Source organism: Populus nigra, chromosome 1 (genome assembly GCF_951802175.1).
Source record: "Populus nigra chromosome 1, ddPopNigr1.1, whole genome shotgun sequence".
Lineage (NCBI taxonomy): Eukaryota > Viridiplantae > Streptophyta > Magnoliopsida > Malpighiales > Salicaceae > Populus > Populus nigra.
This window is the reverse complement of record NC_084852.1, coordinates 44,338,552-44,357,496: the sequence shown is the minus strand read 5'-3', so window position 1 is coordinate 44,357,496 and position 18,945 is coordinate 44,338,552. Positions and strand designations below refer to the sequence as shown.

Here is an 18,945-nt window from a genome sequence, read left to right as displayed (position 1 = left end):
TTTTCTAAAATTACCTTTGTTGATGTTATTTTTTTAATATTGAGCTGTTTATAATTTAATTTTCTAATAAAACTTAATCATGTAGGGAAAGCAATGTAGCTTTTATCACAAAACACTGTGGATTACTATAGTGTCTCTCCTCATATTTTTTTTTCTTGTGATTTTTTTAAAATTTTCTTTGTTATTTTTTTTTAATATTGAGCTGGTTGAGAATTATAATTATAAGTTATTACAAATAAGGCTAAATCATGTGAGGAAATATTGTAGCTTTCATCACAAAATACTATAAATTGCTATTGTGTTTCCAGCATAGTTTTTTTGTCCCTGTTTTTTTTTTGTGTTTTTGTTTTTAAATTATCTCTATCGATTTTATTTTTTTAATATTGAGCTGATTGAGAATTTAACTTTGTAATTTTTTTTCTTTAAAACATTGTGAATTGCTGCAGTGTTTTCCCACATGATTTTTTATGATCTTTTTCAAAATCATCTTTGTTGATTTTTTTAATATTTAATTAGTAGAGAATTTAGCTTTGTAATTTTTTTTGCTTTTTATTAACAGAAAAGCTAAATTATGTGGCAAAAGCAATATATCTTTTCTCACAAAACATTGTGGATTGCTACAAATTATTTTGTTCAGTCTCAAAGTTTTTTATCACCAACACAATTTTTTTTTTATGAAATATTGGCTCTATCGTACCTTTAATTTTTATTATTTATCTGATTTATAATTATAACATTATCAAATATATTTATTTTATAAAGTCACAACAGCGCTTTTTACGTGTCATCACGTTTAAATGAAAGGTTGTGGTTATGATATACATGATGCGGCAAATTAGTAATGATGTAAATGCCACGGTGATAATTATGACATGCATATTAAGTGATGATGTGGCAAATTAGTAATGATGTTGTGCTAATGACATGGGAAAACAATCTTAGATGTTGACTGGGTTGAGTAGTTTGGCTGAAGGAGGTGAGGAGAGGGTTCCAACTTTCAAGCTTAGTTTTACATTGCGTTGTGTTTTTAAAGTTTTTCTTTTTTTTTTGTTTTAAAATAATCTTTTTAATATTTTTTAATAATAATATAATAATTTTAAAAATATATATTATTTAAAAAAATACTAGTCATATATTAACTGGAATTCCCTCCTTTTATTTTTCATCTTGACTATTCCATGGTGTTCTGGCTCGTGACACTCTTTCGCAATTTGGATTTAATAGGCTATACTAAATACAAATTTGAAGAAAGATCGGCATGGAAGATGGTGCCTCGAAGAAAAATACAACATTCAGGACCACCTCAGGCACTTTTACGGACTTGAATTTCACGGATGAACTCTTGGTTCAAGGATATTGGTGCAAGAGAACTCGAGTCAACATTTTCGAGCCTGAACCTTCCATCTCTAGTGTCATGCATGACCCTTCACCATATTTGCCTTTCATGGGGTCTGGTCATTTCAGTATAAACACCCCCCCTCTCTCTCTCAATGAAGATATTAGTTAACTTAAATTAGAGATAAGCTCAATTAGTCATGCTTTAAATTTATTTTTAAAAAATTACTAGTTCGAGTGCTACAAATCTCAGGGTATAAACTTATTTGATTATTAATTTTAAGACCTTAGAAAATTAGTCAAAGTATATATAAACTGGTTCAAACTCCCACAGTTAGAAAAAAAAAAACAAAAAAAAATATTAGTTAACTAGGTCAATCAAATTCTAAACGATTCCAAGTTCAATTGAAAAGCACAGGACACCATTCTTCCCGAGCATTGCTTTCTCAGCCTTTATAGGTTAAAATGAAGAGGTGGGGTGGTCCAGCCTGGCATGTGAATAAGGAAGAACGTGTCAAAGATGTCGTCGCGGATTCGAGAAGGATTAGGTGACTGTATCATTCACCGAATCTGAAGGGGCAAAAAAGGAGAGTAGATTGATAGAATCTCTACTTGAATACAATCCAGACGTGGGGGGATAAGGTCTTCCCAATCTCTTACCACAGCAGTGCACGTGTTTTTGCCTAAAGTGTACATGACTAATGTGCTGATCAGCACAGATGCCGGCATCGACTTCTTCTCAGATGAAGAGACTGAATGGGAAACCTTTGGAAATTCTGAAAGCATAGATTCTTAAGTTCTATGATTCGTACTTGAATTTCAAATTATAATAAAAGGGTACTTATTCTGATTTTTAAGGGGAAAAAAAAGCGTTGGGAAGTGGACAGAAACTATTAAAAAAAAAACTACAGGAGTTTTTCATAACATATAATATTTTAATAAATTATGGTGCTTGATGCTATCTAAATATATCAAAATATATGGTTAATTGATTCATCTGTTTCTTTTATGATTTTCTTTTATATATTCTTTTGTTTTCCCCGTATGTGGTCATTTGTCACTTTCACTTCTGGATGGAAATGCTCCTATAATGACAAAACAAAGAAGAAGGAGACGAAATTCTCAATGTTCTCTTAAGAAAATTGAAAAGCTAAGAAAAAAACCTAGAAAACATTAGAGTGTTGAAAAAAAATCCAAACAAAAGTTGGCTCTACAGCAACACTAATAGAGACTAACACCCAATCTTTGACAATCTCAAGGAAGTATCTCAATATGGAGTTCGTGCATCCAAGAAAATGTATTTTTATGGATGTTAATCAAGGTTAGAAATTTAGAAATTAATCACCAAACAAGTTATGAAAATAAATAAATAAAAATACATCTATGAAAATAAATAATGTAGATATGGTGTAGAAGAAGATGAAAAAAAAGGAGAAAGAGAAGGGAAAGAGGAAGACCATGTCTCCACTATTCACGTTGCAGAACAGTGGAGACATGGTGCAGAAAAAGAAGGAGAAGGAAAAGGAGAAGGGGAAGAGCTGGTTGAATCCTTCCTCTGTGTTTCTGTAAGGCGCGTTATTGTTTACTGTGTTGTAACACAGTTGCAACAAAAGCAGTGGGAAGCTGCTTGGATCGACCTTGCGTTGCAAACATAGTAAAAGGCATGGTCCATGAACAGTAAATTCTATTTTTTTCTTTACCAAACATGCAAGAGCTGCGTTTTGCTTGAAATGCTGCCGCAGCCATGTAAACAAACGACATCTAACACCCAATCTTTGACAATCTCAAGGATGTATCTCAATATGAAATTGGTGCATCCAAGAAAATGTATTTTTATGGATGTTAATCAAGGTTAGAATTTTAGAAATTAATCACCAAACAAGTTATGAAAATAAATAAAAATACGCCTATGAAAATAAGTAATGTAGATATGTCACCTTAACAGGTTAGCAGGGAGACATAATGCCAAGACATCCAGCTATATACAAGATACTTGTATGCTTCAAAATATTACCATTCAACATGTAGACGATAAAATAAAATAAAAACTGATAGATCTATAATTCAGTAAATTTTAAAAAATTTATATTTATTTTCTTATTAATGACATAAGCAAGGGGGTGTGATATAGAAAAGGGATGAGAAAAAAAAAGGAAAATAATTCGGAATAGAATTTCCTTATGGCCCATGAATGAATAGCCCAAAAGGCCCATCATCAAAAGGCCTATAGACAGCAAAGACGAATGGGGAAAGCAGGCCTCTATTTGTTTCCTTATTCATAAATGATCGCAAAACAGAACGAACAATGCACGTCTCCTGAGGGATTCAACAAACAGAGAATTAACAATAAAACAGAGAAAGTTGCCTTGTGTCTTCAAGAAAAGCAAAGCCTGCAGTGAGAGATGGGTAAATGGTGGAAAGTAGCAGCTGTGATTGGGCTTGTAGCTATAGCAAGAGAACTGAGCAAACAATTTGGATGGGACAAAGACGCAGCTCTTGAGCTACTTGGTGAATGGTCAGATCGATTAGGGGTTTGGGCAATGCCTGCTTACGTTGGGATTCACACAATCTCTCTCGCTCTCTGCTTGCCTTGCGCTGTTTTTTTCGAGGCTGGTGCTTCTTTGCTGTTTGGGTTCTTGCCTGCTGTTCTCTGTGTCTTCTCTGCCAAGATCTTAGGTGCCTCTCTTTCCTTCTGGATCGGCAGGTACTTCAAAATGTCTTCATTTGTTTTTCCTTTTTATTCGATTGGTTCCCAGATCGCTTTTTCTTATGTTTCTATTAATTGGTTCCTTTATTAATACAGTTATCGTTTTTTTTTACTTGGAAACATTAAAATGAAACCATGCGTGTCTTCTGTAAGATGATTAATGGGTAATTAATGTTGAGGTGATTGGATTTTACCAAAAATGTTGGGGAAATTCCAGCTTATTGTTGTTGTTGTTGCTGTTATTATTATAATAATACCTTTTCAGGCTACCTGCTAGAATTTTCATAGTACATCATGTCTGCATTCTCTTGTATTGTATCTGTCTAGATGATGAATCTGCTGTTCATTTTTATCAGTTTTGAAGTGATGGTGTAGAGTTCAAAGTGAATTATAGTGAGTGTATAATATATATGCTCGTTCAAATTTATTTCTATGCATGAATGTGATTAGACTTTTCAATGCTCTTTTATTTCCTCTGGCACGCATTTCTTAAAGCTTTTTCTTTCGGATAGTAATCGAGTGATAGGGGATTCGTGTGTTTATAGTTTTGATTTATCTTATCCTTTTCTGGGCTCCTTTGTCTTTGAATGTAGGTGCTGACTGACTTGCCTATGAAATTTAGAAGAGGTTATTGGCATATTCATGATATGGTGCGGTTGATAAATAGTAGAACATTTATCAGAATAATAAAATTGATGTGGCAGGTTTGTCAAAGGTGTAAACTAATGATGTAATATGATCTAATATTTTCTTCTACCAAATAGGGTAGGAGGAAAATGAAAATGAAAATGAAATTACAAATAGTGGAGAAGTTGAAAAATTTGTGAATGGAGGGATTTTTATCCGCAGAATCTCTTACACTGACCTTTTCTGCTATCTTGGATCAAGAGAAAGACATTTAGGACTTGCTATAAACTATATACACATGGTATGAAATATGCCCGAAATGGCACATGTAAAAGCAACCGTACCAATTAGACAATGAAACAGCTCACAGAAACTGCAATCTCATTCTCATCCAAGCTCACTTGCATGAATACCCCCCAAGTACTGGCTTATGCTTGGTGGCACCTTGTACACGCATGGCTTGGTATGTCATGCTCACACTCAAGGATGGGGTACCTCATCTGGGAACTAACTCCATGCTTATAGATGCTGTGATCAATTAAAATAACTACTTTGGAATGTATTTAATTGTCAATAGAGAAACTAAGTTTGTTAATGGTAAAAAGTCAGAATAAGCAGTAAGTGGATGGAAATTAATATTGCAGAGGATCAACATTTTAATACGCAGATCTGTCATAGGTTCTACGTCTCAAGACAATAGTTTTTTGTCAGGTTTAGTACAATAACTATGTTTTAGTTTTATTAGTACGAGAAATAAAATTCTATATGCAGGGTGCTTTTCAATGTTTGGGTTTCAGTTGTTTTGCTTTATGGATAATAGGTTCTTTTTTGCGAGTCTAGTCAAGCATGTCACCACTTGGTATTTTTAGGCTTAGTTAGGTCATCAGAAAGTGTTTTGCTTATAGATGCTGTGATCAAATAAATTAAACTGCTTTGAAATATATTAAATTGTCAATGGAGAAACTAAGTTTGTTAATGGTGAAAAGTCGGAATAAGCAGTAAGTGGATGGGAATTAATATATTAGTATGAGAAATAAATTTCTACATTTAGGGTGCTTTTAAAAAATGTTTGGGTTTCGGTTGTTCTACGTCAAGCATATCATCACTTGGTTTGCATATCATCACTTGGTTTTGTTTAGGCTTAGTTAGGTCATCAGGAAGTGTTCTTCCTAGTAATATGCTCATCGCAGTTTCTTGTTGAATTGTAGTATAGGTTTTAGGAAATTCCACTAAATTTTTGTCCATCAAATAAACCCTAATTGTTTGAAATTGTTTCTACAATGAACACCAAAATCATCACCTTTTGCTGAATATTAAAGCCATGAAAGCAGATGAAAGTAAAATCTTTAAAGATTGTTTCCTCATATAATTGAGTAGGACGATTGAAGAGCAGAAACCTAATAGGGACTTCATACTTTGTGGTTGCACGTTGTGCAATCAAGAAACATGTCTTGAATAATTTCCATCATAGAAGTTTAGATTGATGGAAAAATGAACCCAGTGAAACTATTTAAGTTCACAACAAGAGAACATGCAATATAAGAAATGGAAAATGAACTCAGTGAAACTTTTCAAGTTTTTCTTGTTTTTATAGCTACAAGATTGAGTTGCAGTCATGTGTACTAAAAGGAAATGGTCAAGACCAAAAAAGGCCTGTGAGGAGGTGGTGAAGACAGGAGAACTAGAGCTTAGTGCCTTACCAACATGGATGTTCCCCATTTTGATATTTATTGCCGTACTTGCTTTCTCTCTGGTTTTTGTTTACTAGTTTCAGGATCCATTTTGACATTGCGAATTTTTTCAGGCTAGTTTTCAGGAGTTCCAGTTCAGCAATGGAGTGGGTGCAGAGTAACAAATATTTCCATCTGCTTTCCAGTGGAGTTGAAAAGGATGGATGGAAATTTGTTCTTCTTGCACGCTTCTCACCCATGCCCTCCTATCTTATAAACTATGCTCTAGCTGCTACAAAAGTTGGGTTCATGGTTGATTTTCTGCTTCCTACAGTTGTTGGCTGCCTCCCAATGATCCTACAGAACACATCCATTGGTAGCCTTGCTGGTGCTGCTGTTGCTTCAGCATCTGGCTCTAAAAAATCTCAGATTTGGTCTTACCTATTTCCTTTACTTGGGATTGTATCAAGTATCCTTATTTCCTTGAGGATCAAAAAGTACTCTACTGATATAACATTGGCTGAATCCTCCACCGATGATTCTCCTCATACCTCTAATAAAAATGGAAGCAAGGGCCTATAGAAAAACATCGATAAAAGACTCTAATAGTGCCTATTTACTTGTTTAGTTTTTTCATTATCCTCTCACTGAGCAAAGATTTAGAATATCTGATCCATTTTATTGCCTGCTGATCCATTGTAGTTGTAATTTGATGCCTTCTGGTCATCCCTTTCTTTCAAGTTTCTCTTGAAACACTGAGAGATCTTATGTTGGAAGCTGACCAAATGGATTATTCAGTTGTCTTTAGAGAAGAGATAACTTAAACTCAGTAATTAGCTATCAGTACACAGTACATTTTGGCCATGTCATGATGCATCATCATATTCTATTTCCCTGTTATTGTATTCTATCTTTGGATATTGTGTTCTAATTTTCTGTGGAGAAAAAAATACAAATGATGAGCATACTGTATTTTGCCTAACTTTTCTTTTATGCATTGCCTTGCCATGGAATGTTATGATTCTGCTGTAATCATAATCTCTTAGTGTGATTTAAATTTCCTTCCGTGAAGTTTATTTTCGGTGTGGTTTTGATGCTTTATTGTGTTGCATATCGACCATTATCACTTGCATGCTTAGCTCTTTCTTGGCTTTCTTTGAGTATATATCCTTTCTTTCTCGGTTGAACATCTTTCAGTTTAGCTCCAAACCCCCAACCCCCCCCACCAACCTATTCTACAGGGTAAGCTATAACCTTTTTCTTTTTTGGGTTAGATGATACATGGTGTCTTTTGTGCTGTAATTAAATTTTGGCTTATGTTCTTTTAACTAAATGTTTAGTCCTCGTGTTTCAGTTTTGTCTAAGATTTTAGTCGTGTTTTCAAATCGCACACAAAAAGTCATTGATGATTCACATGAATCTGGAACTTCAAACTTGATTCGTTTATTGAAGGATCACTCTTTCTGGTTCAAGTGGAAATGTAGAAATTATCATGCAGGTTTAAGTTCATGCGTATGTTGATATAAGGAGATACTAAAATTCAAGTTTAAAAATCGCTAGGGTAATCTCACCAGAACTTGATTTTTCACCACCAAAATACATGGACTAAAATATAATCTAGGATGTAACTCTGATTGTATTGCAAAAGTGAGGTAATTATATTTGTTAACCCAGAAAAAAAAAAATGCCTCCCGCCCTTCACCCAAAATGGATGGTGTCAGTCGATAGCAGGACCTTGTCAGTGTGATTAACTGTTCAGCCCAATCGGTCTAGAAAAAAAGATCTCTTTTATTATTGAATTGGGAAGTAAGTAGGAGAGATCTGGATGGATTATGAGTATTTCAAACTGTTGTGGTTTCTAGTAAATTAAAAATTGAGCTGGGATATGTTTAGCAAATTCAGTTGATCACTTGCCTAGGTCATGGATCAATGGCCGGGACAATCTGATCTAATCTGTCAAACTATATTTTATTATGCTAAAACACAATGGATGGGTAGTGCAGTCCACATTGCATTTGACTCACGAGGAACAATGGAAAATACCATAGAAATGCTCCAATTCTTTTAGTTTATAATCTTAGCCGGTGCACCTGCATTACACTGTAAGTATGATTTTAAGTCAATTTTTAACACAAGAGAAGAAGACGATAAAAAAATATAGCTATATTTTTAAGTGTAAATATTATCTTTCCTTTTCTTAAATAAAATTAATTGAGAAATATATGAAGTGATGAGTTAGTAAAGTGTTGCCAATGCTAATTAAAGACTCAAGTGGGAAATTCAACTTCCTTGTAAGAAGGGAAATATATATATGCACATGCAAAAGTTTTAACTGATTGTCCTTGCTATTTTATACTTTTTTTTTTTATTTATCTTCAATATTAATTCTAGTTGCTAAGTACGTATTATTTTTATTTTTATAAATTCACCATAGAAATACAATTTATCTATCTAAGATTTAAGAGAAAAGAAATTTAAAGATGAATTATAATAATCTCTTTGAAGTATTATAAAATTATAGAAAGAATCAAAAGATTAACTATTATTTTTCTTTTAAAAAAGTTAAATTAAACAATTAAAAAAAATAAGAGAGTGTTAATTAAAATTAAAATTAAAAAAATAATAAAAAAATTATTTTTTTTTAAAAAAGGTTAAGCTTACATGCTTGGTTTTTTTTTTAATTTTTTTTAAAGGAGTTGTCAATGTTAGATTTTTGTTAAAAAAAAATTAAAGATGCCGTGTAATTTGTTGGCCATACAACATGTTATCTTTTAACACATTTTCTATAAATAATTAAAATATTAATATTCAAGTTTTTGAATTTTAATATTTTATTTTAAAATTCAAAAACTGAAACAACGAGATAGAAAGAAAAATTGAGTTCAACAATCAAAGTATAAATTAAACAATAAAAATTTCAAAGATCTAAAGAGAAATATTAGCTATGAACGGTGACGTTTAAATGTAAGATGAAGAATAAGAGACGGGTGTACGGTAAAACATGCACTGTTTTTAGTTTACCAAATAGGAATAAATTAATTATACAAATGCAATAGATTCAAATAATATTAGCCCTGCCCCTGGGTATGTATTTTCTTTTCCAGTTTCTGTCTGCGGCCCCTTGTATGTTTACGTTTTACTTTGAATATTTCCCGAAGATCTTCTTGAATTCGACCATCACACCTTTTTCTCGAATAAAAAAGAACAGAAAAAAAATTATATATCTCCATGAAACTACAGCTCGGCACCTTTTGTATCCCGAGTCAGAGGACTTGTATTCAAGCTTGGTTGATTAGAGCATGTACCTGATATAAAAAATTTATTTATTTTAATTTTATCTTTCAATCCAAATTGATAATATTATATTTTTTTAATTTGGTTCTTATTATTTTAATTTTTAATTTTTTTTCTTCGTTCTTTTTAAAGAAGTTATTATTCATTTTAATTTTATCCTTCAATCATAATTTGTTTTTACTTTCTATGTCATTTTTTATACTTTTTTTTATTTTCTTTGGCTTTTTTACTAAATTAATTTTTCTTTTCAATTTTACAATTCGATTAAATATAAGATTTATTTAGTATTTGAATTTTGATTCTTATTCTTTTAATTGCTATTTTTAAATCCTTTTGTATAATTGATTTTTTTCAATTTTATTTTTTAATATTTGATTGGTTGAGAATTAGACTTTATAGTTTTTTCAAATATGATATTTCAGGTTTAATGACTCGGGTCATAAGTTTGTAAAGCTAGCAAGGTTTTCTTTTAAAAAAGAATTTATAATTATCTTTATTTTTTATTGGGTTATTCCAATTTTATTATCTAGGCCACGAATTTAACCGGCTATCTCAGGTTGACTTGACTCTGATTACCAGGTTTAAAAATTTGTTATGCTAACCCGTATTATTTATAGGACCAGTTTCTTATGCTTTTTTTAATATTGTTTCGTTTTTCTATGTTTAATGGAGTGTGAATTAAGATATATTGTTTGTTTTTTTTTCTGGTAAAGAAATTTCATCGAGTTATCCTAATTATTTTTTTTTAATTTGATTTTGATTTATATCCTATTGTTTATTTATTTGAATTAAAGCCAGTTTACTTGACTTAACTAGTTATATAACTATAGGGGCGTCTTTTTTTTTTCTTCTTCTTAAAATAGACCTGGAGTGTCTAAACATCAATTTTTTACATTAAAAAAAAATAGCTCGACACTAATTTTTACCACTGGATTTAATATATAAGCTAGCTGCTGCTTCTTCTTCTTCTTCTTCTTAAGGGCTTTGCCACTGGATTTAATAAACAGTATATATTAAACGGTTAGTTACAAAATTCCTGCAAAGGCTACCTTTAAAAACACGGAATCACCACCACCATTGACGGAGACTGATCATAGCTCTATTTCATGCTAGTCTTAAGGTTCAGGATGTGGAATCCGCTTTATGACCCATCAACAGATTAGTGGACTCTGCCGACCTCTGTAAGTGGGTAATTAGGAATTCCCACAATGGTAATTTCCATCCAGTACCGTTCTCTATATCTGATAAATCCAGCACAGGTTTTTATATGTTTATGGCTTTACCTTTCTTAAAAAATATGTATGTGCTTAGTGCATGACATTAATATGCTATTTTTTTTAGTACGAGCTAGCAAGACAAGTTACCCATGTACTTTGTTTTTTAATTTTTACTAAATCATAATGAAACAACAAATAATTAATTACCGAGCGAGTAAGTTTAATTATTAAGGTCAAGCTATCTCAATTCATAAACAAAAAGGAGAGAGACCAAGCTCTCTTTGAAAAAAAACAATGAGTTCTGCCAATTTACTCATGGTCGGATTTGAGAATAACTTCAGAAAATAACTTTACTTAAATATAGCGTGCAAAAATCATGGATTGCAATACACTTTTACTTCAGATTTGATATGAGCCTCCAAAAAAATTGTTTCAATCTGAAAGCAAGAAGTCAACAAAGCTACTATTTGCAATTGGGTGCTGACGGGGTAGTGACGTTTCGCCACTCAGCAACATTAAAGGTAATCCTCTCATTTCTTCGTCCTTCCTTAAAAGTTTTCTTTATGAAAATCAAACTCCGTAGAGGTCTTGTGAGAGAAGTCCAGAGCCAGTTGCCTTAGCTCCTTTGTAAGTGCTGGTGCCCCGCAGTAGAAAACTCCTGCTCATAAATGTTGACACGGAATTGATTAGTTTGTAAGATCTTTTTAGTTTCGTGGACAGACAAAAAAAAAAAAAAAAGGAGAAGGAGGGCCCAACGAAGTGGGTGGGCAAGGGTCGGTGAACTGACCAATTCGAGCATCTGGATGTCGGAGAGCGATTTTCTTGTAAACTTGTCGCCAGATGGGTTTGGCAAAGTGGGATTTGACCCGTGTGCCTGAAACCACATCCACGCCATTCTTGGCATGGTTTAATGACTGGAGCATTGCAATGAGGGCAGACCTTGCATCCCCTTCTTCATATACACTTGTGCAATAGTTGTGCAATTCTATCACCTGCTTATCGTCCATCTCTGCCACCTCATTCATTATCTCTTTGAACCACTCGAATGAACCTTGTTCCCTCGTGACCCAATAGAAATATGCTTTTCTTGTTTTGAAACTTCTGCTAGTACTAATCTTGTTCTTATTGGGTGGTCCTCTGCCACTTTCCAAGCCCTCTAGTGCTCCATTATCCTCTCCATCCTTGTCCTTAAGTTTCATGTTGTTGATGATGTCCTTGACAATGCTGACCATAGGTGTGGCTCCAATGCCAAGCCCTACAAGTAGCACCACATCATATTTCTTGTACTCTTGTGCTGGAGCTCCGAATGGACCATCGATTAATATCTTCGGAAAGCTGCAACATTCATTTAATCTCCACTTGTCATTGACATGTTCAAGGCAATAAAACTACTCTTCTATTATGGATGACCAATATTCCAAATGAGACAGCCCATAAACCTCACATAAATGTAACTAGCAAAAGTTCTCGAATAAGTAAAGAAAAGAGTCATTGAAGAAGATGGCTGATTATACATCTTAATTTACCTAGGATTGTTTTCTCCTTGCATATCAGCTCTGAGTAATCCACTCTTCCCAGCAGGTTGAGGCTGACAAACCTAACAACCATTGGAAACATAAGAGATTGTTCGGAACAAAACACGAAGGAAATTTGGTTTGCATGATGTAGTCATTAGCTAACAACAGACCTCAGAGAAAACAGTTTGGAGTTGCCTCGTCCAATCACCGAGTGTTCGAATGTGCACGCTCAGGTAGTCATCTCCTGGCGAAGAAGTGATAGAGAATGGGTGCCTGTGTTCATACCAACTATGCATTAGCGTCCAAGGTCAATAATTATACAATGTAATTGGATTGGGTTTCTTTGGCATAATTAAGTGGGCACCAGCTAGCAATCTGCCACGGAAATTAAATTAACTTACCATTGAAATGGAGAAACTGCAGCGCAGTTGACAAACATGTACTGCCCACTTTTGTATTTGAAGCCTTGGGGCTTTGACATGTGCAATGCCAGGACGTTTCCAGGATAGACGGCAACCTGATAAAGTGTTCATGGACAAAATACTGGTCTTCAGTATGGTACAGATTAGCCAGTAGAAGTTGAAGATAAGTAGTACGTAATTCATATAGACTTCATTGTACCATACCTTGAGAATCTTAACAGCTCTGGTGCTTGATCTAAAAGCCCTGATCAACCTTTCACACGCATAAAGGATAACCGGCACTACTAGGTACATCCATGTCTGCAGTCAAGAAAAATTGGAAATGGATTGTTTATTTATAACAACTTAAGAGGTAGAAAAGAAGCAAATTCTTAATTCAGTTGCGACGCAAGGGAGGAGCAAAGCACTAACCGTTTTCTTATACCATGTCTTTGTGAGGTAGAGGTAAATTCCATGGACCACGAGGAGAGTGTAGACAATAACGAACAGATGGTGGGAATACCAGAAGGCATTGAAGCCAGTGAGTTTCTTGAGAGGTTTAGGCAGGTTGAGCCTGTTACGCCGGAACCAACGCGTGGCTAATGTGAATGCTATGGCCATTAGCAGTACCATTATAATGCCTGTGATCCCCTCCACGCCTTTCAAAAACCACCCGTAGTTATCAGGTTGCTCATCTCCAAAGTAAGGTTTCAGAGGCTCGTATTCTTTTTCAGTGGCGTGAAGAAGTCGGGGAAAATCACACGTTATATGAGCCCCTGCATGTAATCCAGTTCCAATGGCAATTCCTACTGCAATCACCTAAACAAATCATAACAAGCATCCTTAGATTTTAAGATCATGCAGACTTCTCGAACATAATATGGAATGGATTAGTTTCATTACCTTGTGGAAATTTAGATTGTCATCAAAAGGCACAGCTACTCCCAATTTGGTCTTGTTTCGTAGCCAAGTAATGGTGTTCCGGCAGACTGGTAGTAAAATCAAGGCCATATTGAATTTAAGGGTCTCTGCCCCTCCTTTGGCAACACAAACGCAATAGCCCATTACATCGTATGCGGCCTTATTGTGTCGATACTCTATGAACTTGTATGTAAATAAACCGGCAACGATACCCATCCACAACATCATTATCCAAACTCTCTGCCAGTTATCCATCAAAAAGTACTTGACTTTTGGGTACCATCTCTTTAATGGATTGTTCTCTTGTGTAGGCTTCAGCTTTTGGCTCAGTAATTCACTCAGAACTCGGCTATTGCTAACTCTGACGGACTGGGTTGAAGCTTGCAATAGTAGTGTTTCCAAGTTATAAATCTGTTTATTGACACGAAAACAACAATTTTCATGTCAAAAATCTATGATATTATATTAAAAAATAGTAAAATTTTAAGATATAATTTATAAATAATAATAATTATGCCCGGAAAAATAAATGAACATTTGCTGTCGTTTAATTATACTTAGAAGATGGAAACTTTTGTGTGCTGTACCATGATGTATCCAGCATTATCTGGGTCTAATTCTTCCATAATCAGTGCAGCATACTCCTTAGCTTGTTTCTGAATGTTGGAGAGCTTGTTTGCAGAAGCACTTAGACTGATAATCTACAAATAAATTTGATATGGTCAATCACAACTGCTAATGGTATGTAAGAAATAAAGTCGATAAATCAATCACGATTAATTTATTCCGTTCATCTTGTCGAAAAGAAGAAGAAGAATCGTGCATATTGAGTGATGTTTTTTTTGGTTGGTTTGAACGGGTCCACGTTAATAAAATATTCATTCGAAGCTTACCTCCAAAACTTCTTCTTCTGTTATTCTTCCATCAGCATCTTTATCAACCCTGCACAGATTATCGAATATTAAACACGTCACTGTTAATCAACAGCATAGACAACAATTCAGAGGGAAAAAGAACCGTTCAATTAATATTAAACACTTTACATGTCAAAGAATGTTTGGAGCCTAGAGTCAAAGCTTTCATCGGCAATCTGATCCCAGAACTGTCTAAGCTGTGCCTTGTTAATTGAATCACCATTTGTGTTATGTCTCCGAGCAAGTGCACGAAATAATTCATTCGCAAATTCCTTAGAGTCCTTGTTCATACCTGTCATATACAAATATAGTGATCAGTAAGGAAACAATCGCAGAAGGAGGACGAGTAAGTTAATAGCCAACAGCGGTACTCACCTATGCATTCGCCAAACAAGGAACATGGAAGGAGGCCATTGGTAGAAGCAGTAAGTTCTTGAAATCGCTTCTCAACAGCAGGCCATCCATTTCCAGTTTTAGCAGTAATGAACTTAAGTCCCTTCAAGGCATGAGCAGCAGCTGACTTTGTCCTATCAAACCGTCTAGCTGTGGATGACCTTCTTGAAGCGAAACGTTTTAGCTCCTGAGAGACCTGCCTGATTTTGGACGATGTGTTCCTAAACAAGGAAGACCGCAGCGAAGAGGAATTGTTTCCCTCTAGCGCTGTCTTCGCCAGCAAAGTCAATTCGGGATCCTCATTAGCACCCTGAACGCTGTGAACCGCCACAGAATCGTCACAAATATCCAAAGTAATCTCTACAAAGGAAGATGAATCGTCAGTGAAGCCGGAATTTATGGTGGTTTCAGGAGGAATATTGAACCCCGCGCTCTTCTTGGAAGAATGCTTTTTATTGATAAGTCCTCCTCCTCCTGATGCTAAAGGCCCACTAAAAGCTGTTCTGTCACTTGCTATGCTTTCTGTGTCCGAACTGTCCTCAGAATAAGCTCCCCTCAAGCCCTCGCTTCTGATCATTTTGAGTTACTGTACTTATCTTGCAAAACTTTTGCTAAAACAATGTGGGTTCGAAAAGGGAAAGTATAAGAAAAAAATATTAACTTTAAGCAGAAAGTTGGTTGGTGTAGAGATTGTAGTTGACAAAGATTAGAGGGAGGAGGAACCTGATATATATATATATACACATCGCGGAGCCAGGAATTTTTTTTATTCTGAGATATGATATAAATACACATAAATTATTTTTTAAAATCAATCATTTATTCGAATAAATTTATCAAGTTAATAATAAAGTTTTAATTTAAATACATAACATAAAATATATATAAAATAAAATTTAAAGTACATAAAATTCAAAATAAAAATAAAAATAAATTATACTATCAAAGCTGCACCCTTCGATGTTTTGTAGAATAGAATTCATCTATGATCGAATCCGAATCAATATCTTCAACAAGCTCTCGTTCAATGTAAATCATCATAGAATCTCCTAAGAACTCCTCTTCCATTTTATTGCGAAGCACAGTTTTAACATGTTTCATAGCTGAAAATACCCGCTCTGTAGTGGCAGTGGAAACAGGCAAAGTCAAAACAAGACGAATCAATCTGTCAATCAAATGATAGTGCTGCGACTTACTTGTTTCAGCTAATCCTCAACATAATTTAGAAATGGTAGACATATTCTGAAAGCTCTCATGATAAATCACATCAATTTGATAATGCTCTAGCTGAGATCTCAAATAATACATCTCTTGTTCATTGAAATCTTCAGGATAAAATTTCTCAGCAAGCTTGTAAATAGCATCAATTTTAAATGATTTAAAGTTGTCTTTAGGTTCTAAAGCAGAGCTAAGTACAAGGAGTTCCACTGTCTCATCACTGAATCTAGAATTTAATTCTTCCAACTGAAAATCTATTGTTGAGTTAAATATATCATAATGATAATGCTGGTAAACTGTCACTGAACCTCGTTGTTGACATGAATGACCTGTAGCCTTTTTATACGAAGCATTCATATGTGGTATGTCAATCTCATATTTTGTGCAAACAAATTGCACATTTACAAGGAGAAGATCAAATCTGGCGTCTCTCAAAGTTTGAAGCAATGTTTTAGTAGTTGATACAAGATCCATTGCATTTAAGATGTCAAGAGATTTTTGCTGCAAAGCTCGACAAAGTAAATCAGTAATCCCCATTATTTTATGCATCAAATATAAGATGAATATAAATTCAAAAGATTTCATCACAATCAAACAACCACCAGCTTCTCCACGTATAGAATTAGAAGATCCTTCTTGAACCATACTTTCAAGCACAGTAATAGTTGCACCATACATATCTATTAAGCTGCAAATAGAATCAAAATGAGAGCTCCAGCGAGTAGTTCCACTTCGATGTAAATTACCAATTTGATTAGCCCCTCTACCAGTCTCACGTTCTCCAGTAGCTACCATATGTGCAATTTCTATAGCCTGAGCATAATGTAACTCGGTATGACGTTTGGGAGAAGCACAAATAAGGTTGATAATGGTTGTCAATTTTGAGAAAAATAACCAAATAGAAATCTCATTTCCTGCTGCTGCAACTAATGCCAGTTGTAGTCGGTGAGCAAAACAATGTACATAATATGCATATGGACAATCTCTGAGAAATAGAGCTTGTAGTCCATTCCACGTGCCACGCATATTGCTAGCACCATCATACCCTTGACCTCGCATATTGAAAATATGCAAGTTATATCGAGCGAGCACATCACAAATTTCTTTTTTAAGTGTTGAAGAAGTAGTATCTGAAACATGCACAATACTAAAAAAACGCTCTCATACAAAACCCTGAATGTCAACAAATCTCAAAACAATAGCCATTTGTTCTTTATTTGATGCATCTTTGGCTTCGTCAACCAAAATACAAAACTTTGCATCTCTAACTTCTTCACAAATCTTTTTCCTCACTTTGTTCGCAAGAATATGTAAAATCTCTTTTTGAATAGTCGGCGAGGTATACTTTGCATTTTTCGAAGCTTTTTCTAAGACAACATCATCAATGTCAACATTCAGTCTCCCCATAAGTCTTATCATCTCCAAAAAATTACCTCGATTATTAGAAGCTGAAGATTCATCATGACCTCTAAATGCACATGCTTGTAAGCTAAGCCATCGAACACTTTCAATTGTTGTCATAAGTCTCAACTGATTTTTCTGAACTTCTTTAACAATTTGTGCATTCAACACTTTATCAATATGTCTACTTACTTTCATTAAATCTTCAGCAGATTTCACAGCATTATTATGTGGTGAAGTGGGACTTCCCACATGCATCAAAAGTGCACATCTAACACCATCATTAACCCTCTTCCAACTTCTAAAGCCTTCGGTGGTGAATGTGAGATAACGAGGCACTTTGTTTTCAAAGATAAAGCATGGAAAACAAAATATTGCATCCTTTGATGGAGAGTACTCTAGCCAAGGAAATTGATCAAACCAAGTGTACTGAAATCGATGATACTGTCTCCCTGATTCAGTCCTTGGATACTCTACTAACTTAGGTTGATATGGACCCATTTTGATATAAGCTCTTCTAATTTCATCTTGTTGATTAATAGGATGTCTCCACACTGGAATTCGCAACCCAGGATCTCGTTCAAGAGTACTAACATCAATTTCAACTCTTTAAGATTTGAAAGGGGGTTGTCCACTACGATATGACACATCAACATTGGAAGGAGAATGTCCTTTACTGGTTGATGTTTGTTCGTTTGGTTTAAAGAATGAAAATATAGTTTTTCCTCTCTTATTTCCTTGATTTTCCATTATAATTTATAACCTATTCAAGTAAAAAGGATTAGGGAAGTCAAGTGCAAGATGAAAAGATACTAATGCCACAATAGAATATTCATAAAATGCAGAATATACAAGGATAAACTAGTGATGTAAACTACTGGGAGATTTGGAGAACTTAACTTTGAAATAACCAGTAAATTATTAGTACTAGTCTACTAGTGTGTTAGCATGCATCTATTTCTAGGGTACAGTCTATTGTTTACTCCACTAACAATCTACTGTAATGAATGTGAAACATTGAATTCAAAATGAAAAGTCCTGGCTTGTAAATTCTTACTTGATGATTTTACACTCTTGCGGCTCTCTGTATAGATTCTTCTTCAAAATCCAAGCTAAAATTGTATATTGTTGAGAAGAAAAATAGCTAAAACCCCAAATTATTTAGAAGACATGTGAATTAATTAATTATTTATATTTAGATAAATTTGCTGTAAAATATAACTAATTAATTAGTATTGGAAGAGAAGTTGGGTGGCTAATTATAAAGTAAAGTGATGGCTGATGGCTAGTAATTAATTTGTATTGGAAGGAAAAGTGGGACACTACGTTT

The 18,945-nt window shown here is 34.3% G+C and overlaps 3 protein-coding genes across 3 annotated transcripts; 1 reads left to right on the top strand and 2 right to left on the bottom strand.

The window, feature by feature from the left end:
- Positions 1-3,611: 3,611 nt before the first annotated feature.
- LOC133697541 (uncharacterized) lies at positions 3,612-7,321 on the top strand. Its single transcript, XM_062120174.1, has 2 exons — positions 3,612-4,039; positions 6,474-7,321. The coding sequence occupies exons 1-2, from the start codon at positions 3,738-3,740 to the stop codon at positions 6,919-6,921; spliced, it is 750 nt and encodes a 249-aa protein (XP_061976158.1). The 5' UTR covers positions 3,612-3,737; the 3' UTR covers positions 6,922-7,321.
- A 3,853-nt stretch (positions 7,322-11,174) lies between these two features.
- Positions 11,175-15,711, bottom strand: LOC133695382 (respiratory burst oxidase homolog protein D-like). The gene is made up of 12 exons (XM_062117360.1): positions 14,979-15,711; positions 14,733-14,895; positions 14,583-14,631; positions 14,277-14,390; positions 13,672-14,100; positions 13,201-13,587; positions 12,994-13,089; positions 12,769-12,884; positions 12,538-12,640; positions 12,377-12,447; positions 11,638-12,185; positions 11,175-11,508 (listed from the first exon to the last, which is right to left on the bottom strand). The coding sequence occupies exons 1-12, from the start codon at positions 15,571-15,573 to the stop codon at positions 11,399-11,401; spliced, it is 2,781 nt and encodes a 926-aa protein (XP_061973344.1). The 5' UTR covers positions 15,574-15,711; the 3' UTR covers positions 11,175-11,398.
- A 227-nt stretch (positions 15,712-15,938) lies between these two features.
- Positions 15,939-18,116, bottom strand: LOC133682280 (uncharacterized). The gene is made up of 3 exons (XM_062105566.1): positions 17,465-18,116; positions 16,303-17,344; positions 15,939-16,161 (listed from the first exon to the last, which is right to left on the bottom strand). Exons 1-3 carry the CDS (start codon positions 18,114-18,116, stop codon positions 15,939-15,941), a joined length of 1,917 nt encoding a protein of 638 aa, XP_061961550.1.
- Positions 18,117-18,945: the final 829 nt, after the last annotated feature.